Source organism: Myotis yumanensis, unplaced genomic scaffold (assembly GCF_028538775.1).
Source record: "Myotis yumanensis isolate MYYU_CA2020_CCGP unplaced genomic scaffold, mMyoYum1.0.hap1 SCAF_27, whole genome shotgun sequence".
NCBI classification, from domain to species: Eukaryota; Metazoa; Chordata; class Mammalia; order Chiroptera; family Vespertilionidae; genus Myotis; species Myotis yumanensis.
In genome coordinates, this window is record NW_027223778.1 from 738,336 (window position 1) to 759,123 (window position 20,788).

General features: G+C 48.5%; 1 protein-coding gene and 2 pseudogenes across 1 annotated transcript; 2 read left to right on the forward strand and 1 right to left on the reverse strand.

Annotated features, from left to right (window-relative positions):
* Positions 1-1,396: 1,396 nt before the first annotated feature.
* Positions 1,397-1,792, forward strand: LOC139000717 (transcription initiation factor TFIID subunit 12 pseudogene; annotated as a pseudogene).
* A 9,840-nt stretch (positions 1,793-11,632) lies between these two features.
* On the reverse strand, positions 11,633-14,935 carry LOC139000718 (transcription initiation factor TFIID subunit 4 pseudogene; annotated as a pseudogene).
* A 3-nt stretch (positions 14,936-14,938) lies between these two features.
* LOC139000719 (E3 ubiquitin-protein ligase RBBP6-like) lies at positions 14,939-19,582 on the forward strand (the record flags this gene model as incomplete). The annotated part of the gene is given in 5 exon segments (XM_070402802.1): positions 14,939-16,018; positions 16,102-16,885; positions 16,888-16,976; positions 19,012-19,157; positions 19,384-19,582. Coding segments are annotated over 5 exon segments (2,298 nt in total), but the record flags the coding sequence as incomplete, so codon positions are not given.
* Between the last annotated feature and the right edge of the window lie 1,206 nt (positions 19,583-20,788).

The window sequence follows — 20,788 nt, forward strand, 5'->3', positions numbered from 1 at the left end:
CAGCATATTGAATCCCATGCAATGCCAGGTTGTAAATATTTGTTTTCTGTATTTTCCTATAGAATCATGACCAAATTGTGCTTGTAATTTACCAATGGAATTACTGTATCTTATATTTCTTAATTGATGATTTTTGAGAGAAAGAGAGAGAGAGAGAGAGAGAGAGAGAAAGAGAGATTTCTTGTTGAACTTAGCATTGCATTTATTGGTTGACTCGTGTCTGTGCCCTGACTGGGCACAGAACCTGCAAACTTGACCTAGGAGATAGACACACTAACCAACTTGCCCCGACCTGCAGGGCACGCTTCGTGGGTACACCACACCAAATCCTGCAAAGGAATGAGAGGATAGGAGACGCGAAGAAATGGAGGCAAGACAAAGTTCTGATCAAGCCTCGGTTTTATTTTTTACAGCGGGTGGTATTTATACTGTTTCTAGAGGAGGGGGGTGGGCAAAGGAAGTCGTTAAGGATGTAACAGACTTTGGAATGTCGCAGCTTATCAGCGGAGATGTAGCTTGCTTTGTGCTTAGGGTGAGGGTATGTTATCTTTTAACTCCAGGCTAAATCGCAAGGTTAACTTTTAACTCCAGGCCAAACTGGGAGTTGGCTTGGAGGAGCCAGAAACCTCTTGTTGTAAGCTGGAGATGTATATGTGATTTATAATGGCTCCCAACACCAACTGAGTCGTCTTGAGGAGAAGCAATAAACGCTGATGTTATTGTTGAAATAGATTTTGGAGCTCGGCTGGTGTGGCTCAGTTGTTGAGTGTCGACCAATGAACCAACAGATCACTGGATTGTTTCCTGGTCAGGCACATGCCCAGCTTTCAGGCTCAGTCCCCATTGGAGAGCCAGCAGGTGTCAACTAATCTTTCTTTCTTTCTTTCTTTCTTTATTTCTTTCTTTCTTTCTTTCTTTCTTTCTTTCTTCTTTTTTTCTTTCTTTCTTTCTTTTTTTCTTTCTTTCTTTCTTTCTTTCTTTCTTTCTTTCTTTCTTCTTTCTTTCTTTCTTTCTTTCTTTCTTCTTCTTCCTCTCTGTCTCTCTCTCCCCCTCTCTCCTCTCATTTGTCTCTCTCTAAAATCAATAAAATGAAATATTATTTAAAAGAAAAATACTATGGGTTAACTTCCAGGGTATTCAATATGGGAGAAGTGAGAGGTGTTTATTATTGGGTGGATCAGCAGGTGAATCCCATCTCATTCTCTCCTTTCTTCCCCCCAGAACTGTGAACCTGTTACTGAGTCCGTACCTTCTGTCGCTCTCCCTCAGGGGCTGACTTCAGAATGGGTTTGTTCCAGTCCCATTGGAGACATTCCCAGAGAATATGGCTACAGACCAGGCATTTTACCCTGGTCATAGGCACCCGGAACCAGCCAGCACCCCTCCACAAGGCTCCATGGCCAATAGCACTACAGTGGTAAAGATACAAGGCACACCTGTGTCTGGAGGGCGTCTCAGCCCCGAAAACAACCAGGTGTTGACCAAGAAGAAATTACAAGACTTAGTAAGAGAAGTGGACCCGAATGAGCAATTGGATGAAGATGTACAGGAGTTGCTGCTGCAGACTGCTGATGATTTCATCGAGAGTGTGGTGACAGCAGCCTGCCAGCTTGCTGGGCATCGCAAGTCCAGCACCCTGGAGGTGAAGGACGTCCAGTTGCACCTAGAGAGGCAGTGGAACATGTCGATCCCAGGATGGGGCTCTGAAGAAATCCAACCCTACAAAAAAGCTTGCACCACAGAGTCTCACAAACAGAGAATGGCATTGATCTGGGAAACAACCAAGAAATAACACATGGAAAGATCAGGGAATGGGCAACATTGTATTTGGAGATACTTGAGCTGAGACCTCAGCCATCTCATCTTTGGATTTTTCTTTAATGCTTTACAGAGAAGCATATATTTTTTATTAACTGTGCAGCAATATCTATAATGACTGAGAGGATCTGCCAAAAGAATAAAGCCTACTGCCCCCCCCAAAGAAAAAAAAAAACTTGACCTGGCTGGGAGAGTTTTCCCTTTCTTTTTTTAAAAGTACAGACAAACAGATTAAAAGCATTGATTTTGCATCCAAGTGTAGTTTTGCCTGAATTTCTAACATTTGGATTTTTACTTTGGTTTATTTTAAAATGTCTAACCAAGCTGATTCCCTGACCACCCCACCCCCCTTCCAAATGAAAACTTCTTAACTGTGGTTTTACTTGTGGAAATTTTATATTTTTGTATTGATTTTATACAGAGGGAGAGGGAGAGGGATTGAGAGTTAGAAGCATCGATGAGAGAGAAACATTGAACAGCTGCCTCCTGCACGCCCCCAACTGGGGATGTGCCTGCAACCAAGGTACATGCCCTTCACCGGAATTGAACCTGGGACCCTCCAGTCCGCAAGCCAACGCTCTGTCCACTGAGCCATACCGGCTAGGGCCACAGAGAGTTTGGAAAATTCAGATCTACTCGCTCATATGTGGGATCTAATTAACAAAATAAGCTGATGAACGGAGTGGGTCCAGAGACATGGAACAGAGTGTGAAATCTCAGAGGGAAGGTAGGGGAGGGTGGTTGGGTGTGAGGTAATCAACCAAAGACTTTGTATGCATCTATGCAAGGCCCATGGACACGGACAGGAACAGGGGGCGGTGATGTCCTGTGGGGGAGGGGCTGAGGGATTGGAGCGGGTCCATGGGGGCGGGGGGGGGGGGGGGGGGGGAGAGGACATATGTAATACTCTCAACAATAAAGATTTAAAAATTAAAAATAAAAACACACACTCACATACACAAATTCAGATATGATTCACATACCGTAAGTTCACCCTTATAAAATGTACATTTCAAGGCTGGTCTGTTTTTTGTTGCAAAGTGGAGGCCCCATCAACACTGTCTAATTCCAGAGCTTTTTCTTTTAATTTTTTCTTTTTAAATTTTTATGGTTTTATTGATTTCAGAGAGAAAGGGGGAGGGAGGGAGAGAGAGATCGAAATATCCATGATGAGACAGAATCATCGACCGGCTGCCTCCTTCCTGCACGCCCCACACTGGGGGATCGAGTCTGTAACCCAGGCATGTGCTCTGACCGGGAATCGAATGGTGACCTCCTGGTTCCTGGGTCGATGCTCAACCACTGAGCCACACCGGCCGGGGCTCAATACTCTCTCTCTCTCTTTTTTTTTTTTTTAACGTATTTTATTGATTTTTTACAGAGAGGAAGGGAAAGGGATAGTTAGAAACATCAATCAGCTGCCTCCTACACGCCCCCTACCGGGGATGTGCCCGCAACCAAGGTACATGCCCTTGACTGGAATTGAACCTGGGACCCTTGAGTCCCCAGGCCAAAGCTCTATCCACTGAGCCAAACCAGTTAAGCTCAATTCTCTTTCTACCCATCAGAAAGAAGGGCTTTCCTGCCCTGGCTTGTTTGGCTTAGGCGATAGAGCATTAGGCCTCGAACTGACAGGTTCCAGGGTTCGATTCCGGGATCCTTCAATCTGCAGGCCAACCTAGTATCCACTAAGACAAACAAGCCAGGCCTATTTTTACTGACGAGAGAGAGAGAGAGAGAGAGAGAGAGAGAGAGAGAGAAACCTCCATGTGAGAAACATCTAGGGGTGGCCTTCCCTATGCACCCCCACCTCGGATGAACCCGTAACCCGTGGTTGTGTCCTCACCCTGGAGTTTCCAACCCACTGAGCCACACGGGTGAACCACAGACACTGAAGGACACAGGAGAGAGAGGGTGCCAGGTGGAGGGAGCCGGAGAGGGAGAAGTGAGGGATGACTACTGCGATTTCGATTTTCTCACCGCCCCCCACTTCCCCTTCTCAGCAAACCCCATGGTGGCAGGCGGGAACCCAGGCGGGAACCCAGGCAGAGGAAGCATTGATTGCAACAGGAAGCGTTATTGCGCGCTGTCTCTCTACCCAGCGCGCGCAGCGCGCGCGCGCCTGCGCGCACCAGGAGACGGTGGGCATGTTGGCATCGCTGGCCCCGAGTGCGGCCACATCCTAGACGCCAGCTTGTCCCCGCCAGGGGTCCCGGCGCCCCCATGCCCGGGACCGCGGCCAGGGAGGGCCTCTGCCTCCTGGCCGCCTACTTGGAAGAGCTGGAGGCCGCAGAGCTGAAGAAGTTCAAGTTGTACCTGGGGGTGGCGACGGAGGTGGGGGAGGACCGGATCCCCCGGGGGCGCATGGAGATGGCGGGGCCCCTGGAGATGGCCCAGCTGCTGGTGGCCCATCGCGGGGTCCGGGAGGCCTGGCTGCTGGCCCTGAGCATCCTCGAGCGGATCCACAGGAAGGACCTGTGGGAGCGAGGACGCAGGGAGGACCTGGTGAAGGGTAAGGCGGTGGTGGGGGTGGGGGCGCCGCGAGGCTGCAGCCCACCAATCCCCTTCTCCGTTCTTTCTTTCTCCTTTTTTTTTTTTGAATTTTTCTTTTTGAAAAAATTATTTTTTATTTTTTATTTCAGAGAGGAAGGGAGAGGGAGAGATAGAAACACCAGTGATGAGAGAGAATCACTGATCGGCTGCCTCCCGCACGCCCCCCACTGGGGATCGAGCCCGCAACCTGGGCATGTGCCCTTGGCCGGAATCGAACCCGGGACTCTTCAGTCCACAGGCCGACGCTCTATCCCAGTGATGGTGAACCTATGACACGCGTGTCAGAGATGATACACGAACTCATTTTTTTGGTTGATTTTTCTTTGTTAAATGGCATTTAAATATATAAAATAAATATCAAAAATATAAATCTTTGCCTTAACCGGTTTGGCTCAGTGGATAAAGAAAGCATCGGCCTGTGGACTGAAAGGTCCCTGGTTCGAATCCGCTCAAGGGCATGTACCTTGGTTGCGGGCACATCCCCAGTGGGGGGTGTGCAGGAGGCAGCTGATGAATGTTTCTCTCTCATCAATGTTTCTAACTCTATCCCTCTCCCTTCCTCTCTGTAAAAAATCAATAAAATATATTTTAAAATATATTTTAAAATATGTTTTACTATGGTTGCAAATATCAAAAAATTTCTCTATGTGACACAGCACCAGAGTTAAGTTAAGGTTTTTCTAATTTTTTTTTTTTACATATACATTTTATTGATTTTTTTACAGAGAGGAAGGGATAGAGATAGAGTTAGAAATATCGATGAGAGAGAAACATCGATCAACCGCCTCCTGCACATATCCAACCGGGGATGTGCCCGCAACCCAGGCACATGCCCTTGACCAGAATCAAACCCGGGACCCTTCAGTCCACAGGCCGACGCTCTATCCACTGAGCCAAACCGGTTTCGGCAAGTTAGGGTTTTTCAAAATGCTGACACGCTGAGCTCAAAAGGTTCGCCATTACTGCTCTATCCACTGAGCAAACCCGCCAGGGCTCTTCTTTTTCTTTTTTCTTAATGATTTCAGAGAGGAAGGGCGAAGGAGAGAGAGGTAGAAACATCAATGATGAGAGAGAATCATGGGTCGGCTGCCTCCTGCATGCCCCCCACTGGGGATTGAGTCCCCAATGACTGGAATCCAACCGTGACCTCCTGGTTCACAGGTGGATGTCCAACCGATGAGGCACACTTGGCCTTTGTTGATGCTCTGTTCTGCCTGGAACACCCTCCCTCTATCATCTTTGTCTGGAAAAATCTTTTCTTTAAAAAATGTATATTTTATTGATTTTTTACAGAGAGGAAGGGAGAGGGATAGAGAGTTAGAAACATCGATGAGAGAGAAACATCGATCAGCTGCCTCCTGCACACTCCCTACTAGGGATGTGCCCACAACCAAGGTACATGCCCTTGACCGGAATCGAACCTGGGACCCCTGAGTCCGCAGGCCGACGCTCTGTCCACTGAGCCAAACCTGTTCTGCTGCTTTATGTTTTTTATTATTTATTTACCACAAATGAAGGTCAGGAATTGTTATCTTTCTTTTAATTTTTTTTTTTTACTGTTTCACTTCATTACGGCTGTGTATGTGTTCCATGTGAGTGACATAGGTGCTTATGTAGGTGGGTTCTGGCTTACAGACAAAATCGCATTACGTCTCGCCATAGGAACGGATCTCTGACATAATCTGAGGACATACTGTGTGTATATATATATATGGTCGAGCAGGGCCCAGCTGACCTATGATTTAGGAGGTCAAGGTTCAGTTCTGGTCTATTGGTCTATTCCTGGGAGGGGGTATGAAGGAGGCGGCCAATCAATGATTCTCTTGCATATCATTGAAGCATCATTGATGCTTCGATCTCGACCTCTCCCTCTCTCTTTGAAATCAATAAAAATATATTTAAAAAAATTTCAGCCCTAACCGGTTTGGCTCAGTGGATAGAGCTTTGGCTTGCAGACTCAGGGGTCCCAGGTTCAATTCCAGTCAAGGGCATGTACCTTGGTTGGGGGCACATCCCCAGTAGGAGATGTGCAGAAAGCAGTTGATCAATGTTTCTCTCTCATCGATGTTTCTAACTCTCTCTCCCTCTCCCTTGCTCTCTGTAAAAAAAAAATCAATAAAATATATTTTAAAAAAAATTTCAAGCAGGCCAGGTAGCTCAGTTGGTTAGAGCATCCTCCAGGTATGCCAAGGTCAGGGGTTCGATCCCACTCAGGGCACATACAAGAACATGAAACAACCAATGAGTGCATAAGTACATGAAACAACAAATGGATGTTTCTCTCTCTCAAGTCAATTTTAAAAAGTTAGAAAAATAATAATTTCAAATTTGAGTACCCCCATCCATGGGAACAAAATTTTTCTTATATATCTTGCCCTAAGTGACTGCTGGGCAATGAGTCTTACGATAAAGGTGTTTGATGTTCAATTACCACTAACTGTGCAAGTGAAGCCTCAGTTTGCTCCTTAGCTAACACAGGACCCCCGCTGCCCAGGTGGCTCATTACTTCCCTGAGGGCCTTCACATGTCGGCCTAAGGTGGTTATCAGTTCAGCCAGCACAGGTCCCAATGGTCATAGACTGACTTCAGCCAGTGAAGTTGTTCCTAAAACCAGCTGCAGAGAGGAAGGGAGAGGGAGAAGGAGATAGAAACATCTATGACAGTGGTTCTCAACTTTCCTAATGCCGCGACCCTTTAATACAGTTCCTCATGTTGTGGTGACCCCCAATTTCATTGTTACAAATTGAACATAATGAAAGCATAGTGATTCATCACAAAAACAATATGGAATTATCTATGTGTTTTCCAATGGTCTTAGGAGACCCCTGTGAAAGGGTCGTTCGACCCCCAAGGGGGTTGCGACCCACAGGTTGAGAACCACTGATCTATGATGAGAGAGAAGCATTGATCGGCTGCCTCCTGCACACCCCACACTGGGGATCGAGCCCACAATCGAACCATGATCTCCTGGTTCATAGCTCAAGGCTCAACCACTGAGCCACACCAGCTGGGCCTAATACGTTTTTATTGAGAGGAAGAGAGAGAGAGAGAGAAATGTCAATGAGAGAGAAACATCAGTTGGCTGTCTCCTGCCTGCCCCCTACTGGGAATCAAGCCAGAAACTCAGGCATATGCCCTGATTAGGAACCGGACCGAAAACCTTTTGGTGCATAGTGTACTGGGTGATCCTCCAACCAACTGAGCCCCACCAGCCAGGGCTGTTCTGTGATGGTGTTTTTTTTCTTAATATATATATTTCTTAAATATATTTTATTGATTTTTTACAGAGAGGAAGGGAGAGGGATAGAGAGCCAGAAATACCGATGCACGCCCCACACTGGGGGATTGAGTCTGTAACCCGGGCATGTGCCCTGACCGTGAATTGAACCGTGACCTCCTGGTTCCTGGGTCAATGCTCAACCACTGAGCCACACCGGCTGGGGCTCAATTCTCTCTCTCTCTCTTTTTTTTTTTTACGTATATTTTATTGATTTTTTACAGAGAGGAAGGGAAAGGGATAGAGAGTTAGAAACATCAATGAGCTGCCTCTTGCACGCCCCCTACTGGGGATGTGCCCGCAACCAAGGTACATGCCCTTGACCGGAATCCAACCTGGGACCCTTGAGTCCGCAGGCCGACGCCCTATCCACTGAGCCAAACCGGTTTCGGCAAGTTAGGGTTTTTCAAAATGCTGACACGCTGAGCTCAAAAGGTTCGCCATTACCGCTCTATCCACTGAGCAAACCCGCCAGGGCTCTTCTTTTTCTTTTTTCTTAATGATTTCAGAGAGGAAGGGCGAAGGAGAGAGAGGTAGAAACATCAATGATGAGAGAGAATCATGGGTCGGCTGCCTCCTGCATGCCCCCCACTGGGGATTGAGTCCCCAACGACTGGAATCCAACCGTGACCTCCTGGTTCACAGGTGGATGTCCAACCGATGAGGCACACTTGGCCTTTGTTGATGCTCTGTTCTGCCTGGAACACCCTCCCTCTATCATCTTTGTCTGGAAAAACCTTTTTTTTAAAAAAATATGTATTTTATTGATTTTTTACAGAGAGGAAGGGAGAGGGATAGAGAGTTAGAAACATCGATCAGCTGCCTCCTGCACACTCCCTACTAGGTATGTGCCGCAACCAAGGTACATGCCCTTGACGGAAATCGAACCTGGGACCTTTCAGTCCGCAGGCCGACGCTCTGTCCACTGAGCCAAACCGGTTTCGGCTACCCTATGTATCTTGATGTCAATCTGTACAAAGAGTAGGTAGTTTCCTCTGGATTGTTCAAAGAATGGGTTGTGGTTAAAAGCTCCAGCCAGGTGTGACACCACACTGCCCGCTGTCAAGCTTGTGACACCCTTTAAAAAGGCTATTAGAGAAAGGCTCGGGGCTGCAGCAGGATGGGGCTCCCTGTGTGCAGGACCTGTTGCAGTCGCTGGCCAGCTTTCAGTAAATCCTCGTTTGCTGCTAAGACCTGATTGGAGTAGGTGATCTCATTCTCGCGAACAGTGGTCCACAACAGTATGCCAGCTTCTAGCGCAAGAAGGAGGAAAAGGAATGTTGAAGATAAAGTACAAAGATGAAAAAAGAAAAGCTAAAGTAAACTCAAAGATAATGAGATAGTTTTGCTGGATGGAAATCTAATAGATAATGGGGCCTATATCTGGAAACATAGTTTGAATTAAGATTATAAAATGTTTAAGTAAACCTAAGAAGTCTGAATCAGGAGACAATGGTAAGTGGAGCACTTCTGAAGATTTTGATAGTTTGAATTAAGATTATAAAATGTTTAAGTAAACCTAAGAAGTCTGAATTAGGAGACAATGGTAAGTGGAGCACTTCTGAAGATTTTGATGCAAGAAAACACCATGGTGTTATATAGTGAGGAATATAGTACTAAATCATATGTAGCTATTAAAATATCATAAACTTCCCACCCTATCCAAATGAAAGGAAAGGAGATCAGAGGTGTTGGAGTCGGCGAAGAAGGAATGACACGGAGGCAGCATTCAGTTGATCAGCAGCCTAGCCAGGATCTCTAGCCAGGAACTCCAGCCAAGTTCTGGTCCCGATCTCCAGCCAAGTTCTGGCCAAGTTCTGGTTAGGATCTCCAGAGAAGTTCTGGTGGTTCTCCAGCCAGGTTCTGTGTCCATGTTCTCTCTCTCTCTCTTTTTTTTTCAGATAAATTTGTTTCTAATAAAGGAGTTAATTTTCTTTCAACCCTATATAAAACAATAGCAATTAAAAACTTCATTTTTGAAAGTAAAATATTTACATATGAACAAGTAACTGTGCAAAATTTACATGAAAAAATGGAAAGACGGGATTTCCTAAAAGACAAAATCAAAGGTGTTAACAGTTCTCAGGTGTCGGTAAAAAATACTGATCTTTCAGCTCCCACTCTGGCGAATCAGTCTACTGCCAGGCTCCCACGGAGAAAGCCAAGTATTTATAGTCATAAAAGTACTATCAATAGGCAATTTAATACAATAACCTCTGAAAATATAAAGAACCAATTAGTATATTTGTAATAAAAAAAAATAGGTACAAAGAAGGGGCTTGCTCTGGGCATCTGTAAAGGGCCCACAGCTCGCACACAGTCTCTTAGCAAAATAATTACAGTTTACAGAGGCGTTTCATGTTATGTGCCAAAATATGTACAATTACTGACAAAATACACCAGCCATTCTCAACACTTGATTCACACTGAGAAAGTCTTTTGATGATTCTTCTCAACTTTGATTTTATTTCATCTAAGTTTTCACTTTTAGCTAAAAAACACAGTGCAAGTAAAATATATTTATGCTGAAAAGGTTTTCATTTCTTTTAACTTTGCAGCTTTACAAACTATAGCAAATGAAATGCATCTGTACAGATGCTGGCCACACATCCAGGAGCCGCCAGGCTGGCTCCCTGAGGTAGGAGAGTGACTCACCCAGAGGCCGTGGTGGGCCGTGTTCCTAGTGCTGAATGGGGAAGGGGGATAAACAGTCTAAAAATCAGTTTGCTTTGCCAACTGACTGATACAAAAATAAAATAAATGAAATGAGGTCATTGGCTTGCAGACACACACCTAGGCAGTAAGTGGGGCTGAACTAAAACCAAATGCACAAATAATGTAAGAGCCGCTGGGAGGCGACATAGGGCAGCTAATTATTTGCGAAACGATTCTGTCAGCTTCTATATATGGCTTGTTTGGCAAGAAGGCCACTCAATCAAAGATGAGTTAAGATTTAGTTATCTGTTAAGAGTGCCTATGGGCCTCTGTTTTCTCTGTTACAGAAACTTGTTTTCTTCCAGACTGAAGAGTTGACTTAGAAACAGGAATATAAAACAGTTCCGTGGCAAAGAGGTGGCTGTTTTTTATTTTTTTATTTTTTATTTTTTTTTAACTTTTTATTGATTAAGGTATTACAAATGTGTCTTTATCCCCTCATTGTCCCCTCATTCCCCCAGTCTTGCCCTCACCCTCACCCCCTGTTGTCTACGTACATCACTTATGCTTATATGCATGCATACAAGTCCTTTGGTTGATCTCTCCCCTGTTTTATTTCTATGTATCTGCAATTAACATCTCAAAAGTAAATTAAGAAAATAATCATATATCGAGGCATGTAAAAAATAAATTTAACTAAGGACATGCAAGACCTATGTTGTGAAAAGTATAAGATATTGTAAAAATCAACGAAAGGGGACTTAATAAATGAAAATACATCCCATGTTCATGGATTAGTAGAAGCAGTATTATTGTTAAGATGGAAACACTACCAAAGGCAATCTAGTGGCTCAATCAATCCTCATTAAGATCCCAAAGGCTCTTTTACAAAAATGTAAAAGCTGATACCAAAATCCATATGGAATGCAAGTGACCAGAATGCAAAACAATCTTGAAAAAAAAAAAGTAGAAGGTTACTACACTTTCTAATTTCAAAACTTATTTCAAATCACTGGTAATCAAGACAATTGCTGTCCCTGTTTGGGCGCCAGATGCCGGGGTCCAACTCCAGCAGGTCCAGGGGTTCCCCAAGGTGTGGACGGAGTCGGCGAAGAAGGAATGTCACGGAGACAGCGTTCAGTTGATCAGCAGCCTAACCAGGATGTCTAGCCAAGTTCTGGTCAGGACCTCCAGTGAAGTTCTGGCCAAGTTCTGGTCGAGGTGGCTGTTTTTTAAAAGATATCCCATTTGCTTGTTACAAAAAGGTGTCATCTGCAAATATATAAAAACGTCCCCAGGCGTCTCTAACGAGATGCCGCAGGTCCTGTGCTACTTAAGGAACGCTTTATAGAGCAACAGTGAACGGCGTGTCTCGCGTTCTTTTTCTAGACAAAATCTGAGGTCCCTGAGGTTGACCCGCGTGATCCTTTGTCGTGTGAACTGTCGGGGGGTTCCCACGCCGGAGCTGCCGGGGACTGCAGAGCCCGGGCCGGACCCCTCTGTCCCGGAGCCCGGTCCCGGGGCGTCCACTTTCCGCTTCTTGCGGAGCCCGATGGCTGCCAGCGCGGCGAGATTGGCGTCACGCAGCCTCATCTGCGCCAGCTCCTGCTGCTGCATCGCTTTCGCCTTCTGTTTCAGCCTTAATTGTTCTGGATCCTCTTGTCTGGAGCGAGACTTGGCTGCTCGCATTAAAATCTCTCTTTCCTGTCCATCTTTCCTCTGTTTTTCAATCTGATCGAGTTGTTCAAAAAATCTGAGCTGAGCCCGAACATCACTCGCCTGCTCGTATCTGTCATCATCCTTATGAGAAAAGTTCTTCAGCTGAGCCGTTTCTGATATCTTTTCCATGAGGTTCTGCAGCCTCTGTTGCGTGGCGCGTGACACGTAACTCACGACGTCGGGGTGCAGTTCCGTTATGCCGTGTTTCTTACCTATTTCCAATATCCTTCTCTGCAGAGGCGCTGGCAGGAGGAAGGTTTCGTCTTCGCAAGACCGTGTAAGCGTGCCCACCACCTCAGAGCTCGTGGCTAAGATCCTTGCCCTTTCTTCCGATAGGTTTACTCCAGCCATGGACGCCACATCGTTAATGTCATCGTCGTCCCGAAACGAGCCTCCCCCAGGCTCCTGGAGTTTATTTTTCTGCGCAGCAGCTGCTTGGGCCGAGACAGCAGAAAGAGCTTTGGTTCCAGGGAACACAGCAGGTTTCATCACCGGGACCGGCTGCAGTGGGTTCAGCTGGGTCTGCTGGGGTGTGGTCTGCACGAGGCGGTGGTGGGGCTGCCCGAGGGCCACGGTGGGCGTCTGCGTCGGCGTCCCCTGCGGGGGCCGGATCCGTGCTCCGGACTTGGGCGGCTGCTGGATCACCGGCGGTGTGGGCTGCCCCTGCTCGCCAACGCCAACCTGTGTGGGCTGCGTGAGGCTGATGACAGGGGGCTGGAGGGCGCTGGTCACAGTGGCCGCCGTCTTCCCGGCCGTGCGCTGGACGGAGCTGCTCAGCACCACGGCTGTGAGTGCAGCAGTGGCCTGCGGGGCAGGCGGCTGCTGCTGCTGCTGGCTCTGCTGGATGAAGGCTGCGGAGTCAGGGGTCAGCTGTCTCAAGGCGGGCAAGCTCCTCTTCAGGAAAGGCACAAGGTAAGGTTGAGGCGAAGAATGAAGTTCTCGGTACAGCCGGCTGGTGAAATCTTCCGCTTCGATTTTTCCATCCAGCAGGTGCTGCACCAGCTCCTTCACGTTCGCCGCCGTCGTCTCCTCTGTGGACTGTTTACCTGATGAGGCCAGCTTTATTAACGTCGACAGAAAGTTCTTACATTTCTTCACGTTTTCCATAGTGTCCGCGGCAGCTGTGGAGGTGGTGGTGGCCCCCGGGACAGTCCGCTGAGGTGTCCCCGTCTGGACAGCTGTCGCCGTCCCAATCGAAGCTGTCTGGGCAGCACCACCCAGAACAAGCTGAGGCTGCACTCCGGGTGAGCTGTACCGTGGTCTGGGCCTGAGACACCTGCTGAATTATGGTCGTCGGGGTCACCTGCCGGGCAATAATAGGGGTCCCAGGTGCTTGGACGGTGGAGACCTGGACAGGTGGGGCACTTGTGGGGGTTGCAGGGCGGGGTGCCATGGTGGTCTGAGGCTGGGCCTGGGCGTGGGCCTGGGCCAAGGCCTGCTGAGGGATCATTAACAACTGCCCGTTCTCGCTGCACACGAGGACCATACCTGGGGGCAGCTGGAAGTTCTGGATGTTCGTTGGGTTCTGGGGCGACTGTGGCAGACGAGGGGCCAGGACCGTGGGCGTCAGCGTGGCCCGATACCGCTGGTAGTGACCCAAGGGGTCCTGGGCAGACTCTGGGTGACTGCCCTGGCAGAGCCTTTGGGCAGCCCGGTAGGGGTGCCGGGGGCGGGCGGCGGGAGGCCGGTGGCCGTGGACAGCAACCCTTGCATAGTTGGCCAGAGGATCATGCCGGCCCCCGCGCCGGCTGAGCAACTGGCCGCCAGGGTCTGTGGTGGTGGGGGCGCCGGCTGCACCAAGGTCTTTGGTGAGTCTGCCTTGGCCACCTGCGCGGGCGAGGTGGCAGGCCCGGGCTGACTGCTGGCGGCCTGCGCTGGGGAAGGCGCGGGGAGGGTGCAGGCCCGGGGCTGGGGCCGGGGCAGGCTCGGGGACTAGGAGGGGCGAGGGCGCAGCGCTGGCCCCGTTCTGCAGTTCTGGGTGTCCTGTTGTCTTGTTACATCTGTATTTATGCTAGTTGATTCCAATCCTATCAATCTCTATTCTAAAGGTTAGGGCGTTTCTTATCTCCATTCCAGGGAGTAAAGATTATGTAGCTTAAGGGTGATTGTTCGTAGTTAAAGTGGTTAACTACCCACCTGGCATTTAGTTAAGGGATTTTATTCCCTCCCTACTTAAGGGGAAAATCCCTACCTGCGGAAACAACCTTTCTTCGAGAGGTGACCTTGGTTAAAACACCTAGCGCTAAGGGGAGCAAACATATTAAGAACAGTATGCCATAGACGCCAAGTCCCTTGAAACATATGCTGTGCAGATGTTTCTTCCCTGCAGCAACTATGTCAAGCAGCAAGGATGGACTGGCTCCCGACACAGAGGTAGAATTAAAAAATGAAATGACTTTTTGTGGTTTCACTTTTCTTTTTGTGTGTGTGTGGTTTTACTCCCCCCGCCCCCAAAGGATATTTATTGATTTGTCACTTCTTATTCAAGATGATTTTGTGACATTATAAAAATAAATAAGAGCACATTAAAACTATGTTTCATATGACTTTGGTTTTAAAGAAAATATTAAAGGTCTTTTCACAATGATTTTAAAATATACTACAATGAAAAGGGAGCAAGTTTGGGTACCTACTACCATCAAGTTTTAAGTTAATTTGTAACTACTCTTACAGTAACTGTATTGTCATTGAATAAAGTGACTAAGAAGTGACTAAAGGGGCACTGGATCAAGCATGACTTAAGGTCATACTGGGTTTCAGTGAACAATACTCTAGTTGGAAGCAATCACTTTAAGAGACATTGCCCAACCCTGGCTGGGTGGCTCAGTTAGTTGGAGCACGGTCCTGTTCACTAAATGGTTTCGAGTTTGATTCCAGGTCAGGGCATATACCTAGGTTTTGGGTTGAATCCATGGTCTGGAAGTGACAGATCCTACCATGAAAGGTGCAAAGCTCACCAGCACCGGAACATACGCAATACCGACTATAGAGGCAGAGGCATATGCAATTGGGAAGAAAGAAAAGCCACCTTTCTTCCCAGAGGAGCCCTCTTCGTCTTCTGAAAAGGACGACCCTATCCCAGACGAGTTGCTCTGTCTCATCTGCAAAGACATCGTGACTGATGCCGCTATCATTCCCTGCTGTGCGAACAGCTACCGTGATGAGTGTATAAGAACAGCGCTCTTGGAATCAGAGGACCATACATGCCCAACGTGTCATCAACATGATGTATCTCCCGATGCTTTAGTTGCCAATAAAGCCTTGCGACAGGCTGTTAATAACTTCAAAAATGGAACTGGTGGTTGTACAACAGGACTACGGAAACCGTTACCCCCACCACCACCGCCGATACTGCCTCGGAGACCACTCCTTCAGCGGAATGGACAGCCTCTGATGAGATCTCCAATATCAAGACAGCCAGATCCTCAGATGATTCCAGTAGAGTCTTCATCAGGCCACCCGGCTCCCTCTATACCTTCGTTCACTTCTAATCAGTCTTCCTTAGCCCCTGCTGTGCCTGGAAATTCATCTACCCCAGTGCCTGCACCTGATGTAACTGCAACGGTCTTCATATCAGTCCACTCAGAAAAACCAGATGGGCCTTTCCGGGATTCCAATCGTAAAATATTGCCAGCCGCAGCCCTCACCTTCGAACATTCAGAGGGAACATCTTCAATAGCAATGACTGCCCTTGTGGAGGAGAAAGGTTACCAGGTGCCTGTGCTCAGAACCCCATCTTTGCCTGAACAGTCACCACCTGCTGGGTATAGCGTCCCTCTCCCTGGGTTCCCTGCAGCGCCAGCCAACTTTTCCACACCTTGGGCATCATCAGGAGGGCAGACTGCTCACTCAGATATCATCCCAAAAACACAAGCACAACTTCTGTCCAGGGAAGAATTCTACAGAGAGCAGTGATGGCTAAAGGAAGAGTCTCAATATCCCTACAGTGGTTCCGCATACTCCAGAAGTCCTTCTGCCAATTTACCAGCATCTTGGGTGTCATCAGGAGTGCAGACTGCTCACTCAAACATCATCCCAAAAACACAAGCACCACTTCTGTCCAGGGAAGAATTCTATAGAGAGCAGCGATGGCTACAAGAGAGTCTAAGTCTAAATATCCCTATAGTGGTTCCTCATACTCCAGAAGTCCTTCTGCTTACCCAAAATCAAGACGTGGTTCAGGGCGCTCACGTTCTCATTCTCGATCACCTAGCCACTCACACTCTCGTTCCTATTCCCGATCACTGTCATGCCCCAGAAGAGGCAGAGGCAAGAGTCGAAATTACCTGGCAAGGTCAAGGTTTAGATCTCATGGATATCATCGTCGATCTAGGTCAAGGTCACTACTATATAGGCGACATGCATCGCAATCAAGGTCCCCTCAAGCATTTAGGGGACTGTCTCCAAATAAACGCACAGTACCACAAGGGGAAACAGAACGTGAATATTTTAAGAGATACAGAGACGTTCCACCACCCTATGACAGAAAAGCTTATGATGGGAGGAGTGTTGACTTTAGAGACCCATTTGTAAAAGAGCATTACCGAGAATGGGAGAGGAAATACAGGGAGTGGTACGAAAAACGCTACAAAAGTTATGCTGCTGGAGCACAGCCGCGACCGTCAGCAAATGGAGAGAACTTTTCTCCAGAGAGCGTTCTACCACTTCATATCAGGAATTCTCCCCTTACAAGGGGCCGCAGAGAAGATGATTTGGGTGGGAAAAGTCGTAGAAGTAGAAGCGTAGGTGGTAGCAACCATCCAGAAATGCTTTCAACAAGAGACAGCCACAATCAGAAGGATAGTACAAAATCAAAAGAGAAGGAGAGGGACAGTGCTGCAGGAGATGGTTCAGGAAGTAAACATACAGATCTTCGAAGGCTGAAGAAAGTGAAGGCTTTCTAAACCCAGAGCTGTTGGAACCTTCTAGAAAATCAAGAGAACCTACAAGTCCAGTGATGAGATGCCTCCCAGGGCCTCTGGTTTGGGTGGGAGTGGCATTCCAGCTGCACCCCTTCCCCAACTCCAGGGCTGCACCTCCGAGGATTCTGGGCCTCTCCCACCACTGGGTGCTGACTGCCAGAGCAGGCCCTGCCTTGCGTTCTGCAGGGTTCCGTGCAGAACCCCTAAACCTAAACTGAACAACCCCATCCCTAACCCAAACTACCCTCACCCTCATCCTTACCCAAACCTGACCATGACCTGACTCTGACACTTATGTTTACCTTGACCCTGACCATAGATCTGACCCAAACCCTGACCCACTATCCCATATGCCCTGGCGTCCACCACCTGGGTTTTCCCCCGGAAGGCCCCACAGGCGGAATGGCAGTGAAAGGGGGACTGGAGATTATTTTTATGTGTGTGTGTGTGTGTGTTGTGTATGTGTGTGCGTCTGTCTGTGTGTGTTTGGCGGGGGGTGGGTGGGGGGGATTGGGTGTGACTGAGGACCGAGAGGATGCACCCAGAACACTATTTGTGGACCTGGACCCTTGAAACCCCGGGAACTCTGAAAGCCTAAATGAGTATTCCAGGGAAAACAATGGGGGATTCATTTTCTCTTTGTTGTTGTCATCGTTGTTGTTGTTGCTGTTGTTTTTGCAATTGAATGTATTGGGGGAGACATCGGTTAATAAAATGAAATGGAATGCCATAGGATAAAATGGAAGGTGTAAATACAAAAGAAGCTTTGCATTGTGGATGAAAAGGGGCCACATGCTCACCTGACCCACTCCCGGGAGGCCGGGCCTGGGCTTGCAAACTCAGACACCTAAAGAGATCACCCAGGATGTTCTGAAAATAAAGTCTTTTAAAAGTAGAAAGCAGTGTATAGTGAGTATGTTGTCATGCCCTAGGCCGGAATCTTCCCTAAGAGAGATCATCTTTGACCTTACTGGTATCAGAGCCTATTATCTTTCTATGCCTCTAGGATCATATGTCTTTGGATTCGTGAAGGCCACGGTAACAAGTCGCTCCTTTTTTCTAGTGCCCGCAAGGCACAGCCCAGGGTACCAGTGTAGAGGACACAATTTCCCTCATTGTTAGTTTTGTATTTTTTTAAAGAAAAAAAGCAAGGGACACATGAATAAACAAGTGGAAAACCAATTTCCTCTCCCTCTCCCTCTCCCTCTCCCTCTCCCTCTCCCTCTTCCTCTCCCTGTCCCTCTCCCTCCCCTCTACCTCTCCCTCTCCCTTCCAGTGTGTTTTTAAACAACAACAGCAAAATGGCCCTAGCCGGTTTGACTCAGTGGATAGAGTGTCAGCCTGTGGACCACGAAGCCTCCGGGGTTCGATTCTGGTCAAGGGCACATGCCAGGGTTGCGGAGTGGGTCCCAAGTGTGGGGTGTGCAGGAGGCAGTTTACTAGGGATCCTCTCTCATTGTGGATGTACTAACGCTCTCTCCCTCTCCCTTCCGCTCCGAAATCAAAAATTATATATTTTAAAACACACACACACACACACACACACACACAAACACACAAGCACACACGCACACACACACGCGCACACACACACACACAGCAACCACACAAAGATATTAGTCCACTTCCGTGTAGTAAAACGTACACTTCTGCAATGTTTTGAAATTGCATTTTGTGCTATCCAAACTCGGAAGTTAAAATGCGAGAAGGGGGGCTGCAGGGAGAGGGTTCAAGAGAGGGATTGACCTTTGCCATTTCAAATTGGCGGCTGCCGCCCTAACTGGTTTGGCTCAGTGGACACAGCACCATCCTGCGGACTAAAGGGTCCCAGGATCGATTCCGGTCAAGGGAATATACCTAGGTTGTGGGCACATCACCAGTAGGCGGTGTGCGGAAGGCAGCTGATTGATGTTTCTCTATCTTTGAGGTTTCTAATTCTCTATCCCTCTTCCTTCAACTCCTGAAGGAAAAAAATCAATAAAATATATTTTTAAAAAATGGCGGCTGCGAAGTTACTGGGGCCAAAGTGGCAGGAAGTATTCCAGGGTCACCCACATCACTGGACAGTGCATCAACACTAAGGTAGAGATCCACCTCATGCGACACATCCACCTGTCAGATGGAGAGATCTTCCACAACTTCAACGAGCTCTCCAGGGTGCTCCCGTACATTGGCCAGCAGGTGATCTGGGAACAGCAGCAGCAGCGAGAGCAGCAAGAACACGGGACTGAGGAAAGCCAGGGCCATGGCTGGCAGGACCCTGCCCAGCCGAGCGTTGGGGAGTCCAGGGCTGCAGCTTTGGAGGAGCAGCCTGTTCCATTTGTTCTGCCTGTGGGCCTGGGCTCAGGAGACCAGAATTACCCCCTAACCCGCAGGATGTGTTCCTATAGCGAGTGTAGAAACCATTACTGTTAACTTCCCTATGTTCGTCTTGGCCAGGCGCCGCCCTGGAGTCTTCATCCTGTTCGATGAGAACCACTCTGAGTTCATTTGGCTGGAGGCAAAATACTTCATCCTGTTCAGCAGAGTCCAGAAATCCTTCCAGAAGGTGGAGGCACCATCCCCGCAGGCTTTCCTGGAGATGCTCTCGAACATTCAGTCCGGGCCCCCTAGGAGGAGAAGCTTGCATGCACTTTGAAGATTTGACCATCAGACCTGGTTTTAAAAAAAACCCAAACCAAAACCAAAACCAAAAACACTCCTTTTACAATAGAAAATTAAAAAAAAAAATAAACCTCCTTAAGGAAATCCTTCTTTAAAAAGAATTCTTAAAAAATAAACAAAGAAACAAACAAAAACAAAAAACCTCCTTAGAAGTGACATGGATCCAGCCTGTGGGCGGGGGCCTGACCATCCCATCCATTCAGAGAGGGAGCATGGCGCAGGGGAAGGGGGGGTGACGGGCGGGGTGAGCCAGGGCAGGGCCGTCCCCGCCCTCTGCTGGTCGAAAAGCACCAATGCAAGCCACTCTCCTGCAGCCAGAGGCCGGTGCCTGGACTTGACCTGAGTGGGGAAGGGCCAGCAGGGGGCACGCTAATATACAAAACCATACACATTTTATTCACATCAACTTCAGCCTCTGCCTCCCATGACCTCCAAGGCCAGCTTCATGCTGTGTGTTTGCGTCTCGGGTCTACCCGCTTCCGCCCCCCCACCCCCCACCCTCCACCCTCGCCCGGCCCATTCCCTTTGAGGAATGAATATCAGGTTCAGCAGGACCTTTCCTTTCGGTACTTTCCCGGGGCCTGGCTTGGGGGCATGTGCACCCAACTTGTAACTTCACAGTCAAGGGGGCGGCTGATTGGTCGAGAGGCTGCTTTGGCTCCTCCCACCACGCTCTGGTGATATAAAAGAAAGCAGGGTCCTGGGTGCGGAGCTTCTCAGCCCTAGGTTTGTTGTCTTGGTCGCCGTCACCGACCTCCTTCTCCAAGGGAGCTTTGAGGGGAGACGTCTCGCCAAGACCCGGTCCCGGGACATAGAAGCCGCTGAAACACCTGGCTAGAACCTGGCTAGGCTGCTGATCCACTGACCGCCGTCTGCGTGTCATTTCTTCTTCGCCGACTCTGGTCTTCTCCCGGGGCCCGGTGCCCCCCAAACCACGGAGGGAGCCCCGGGAGGTGCTGCCCCACTAAGGACCCCGGACCTCGCTGGGTCACTGGTACTTGTAACGTTTTGACTCACCGCCGCTGACTGCACTGCCTGCTGGCCCTGAGGTTGAGCGAGGGGGACCCGGCCTGGGTGACGTGGTGCCCGTTGGCGGAGCCCAGGGCCCTCCCACCCTGGCCCACCCTCCTGCACAGGAAGTGATTCCGCGGTCCAGGACTGGATTGCGGTTCTCACGCCC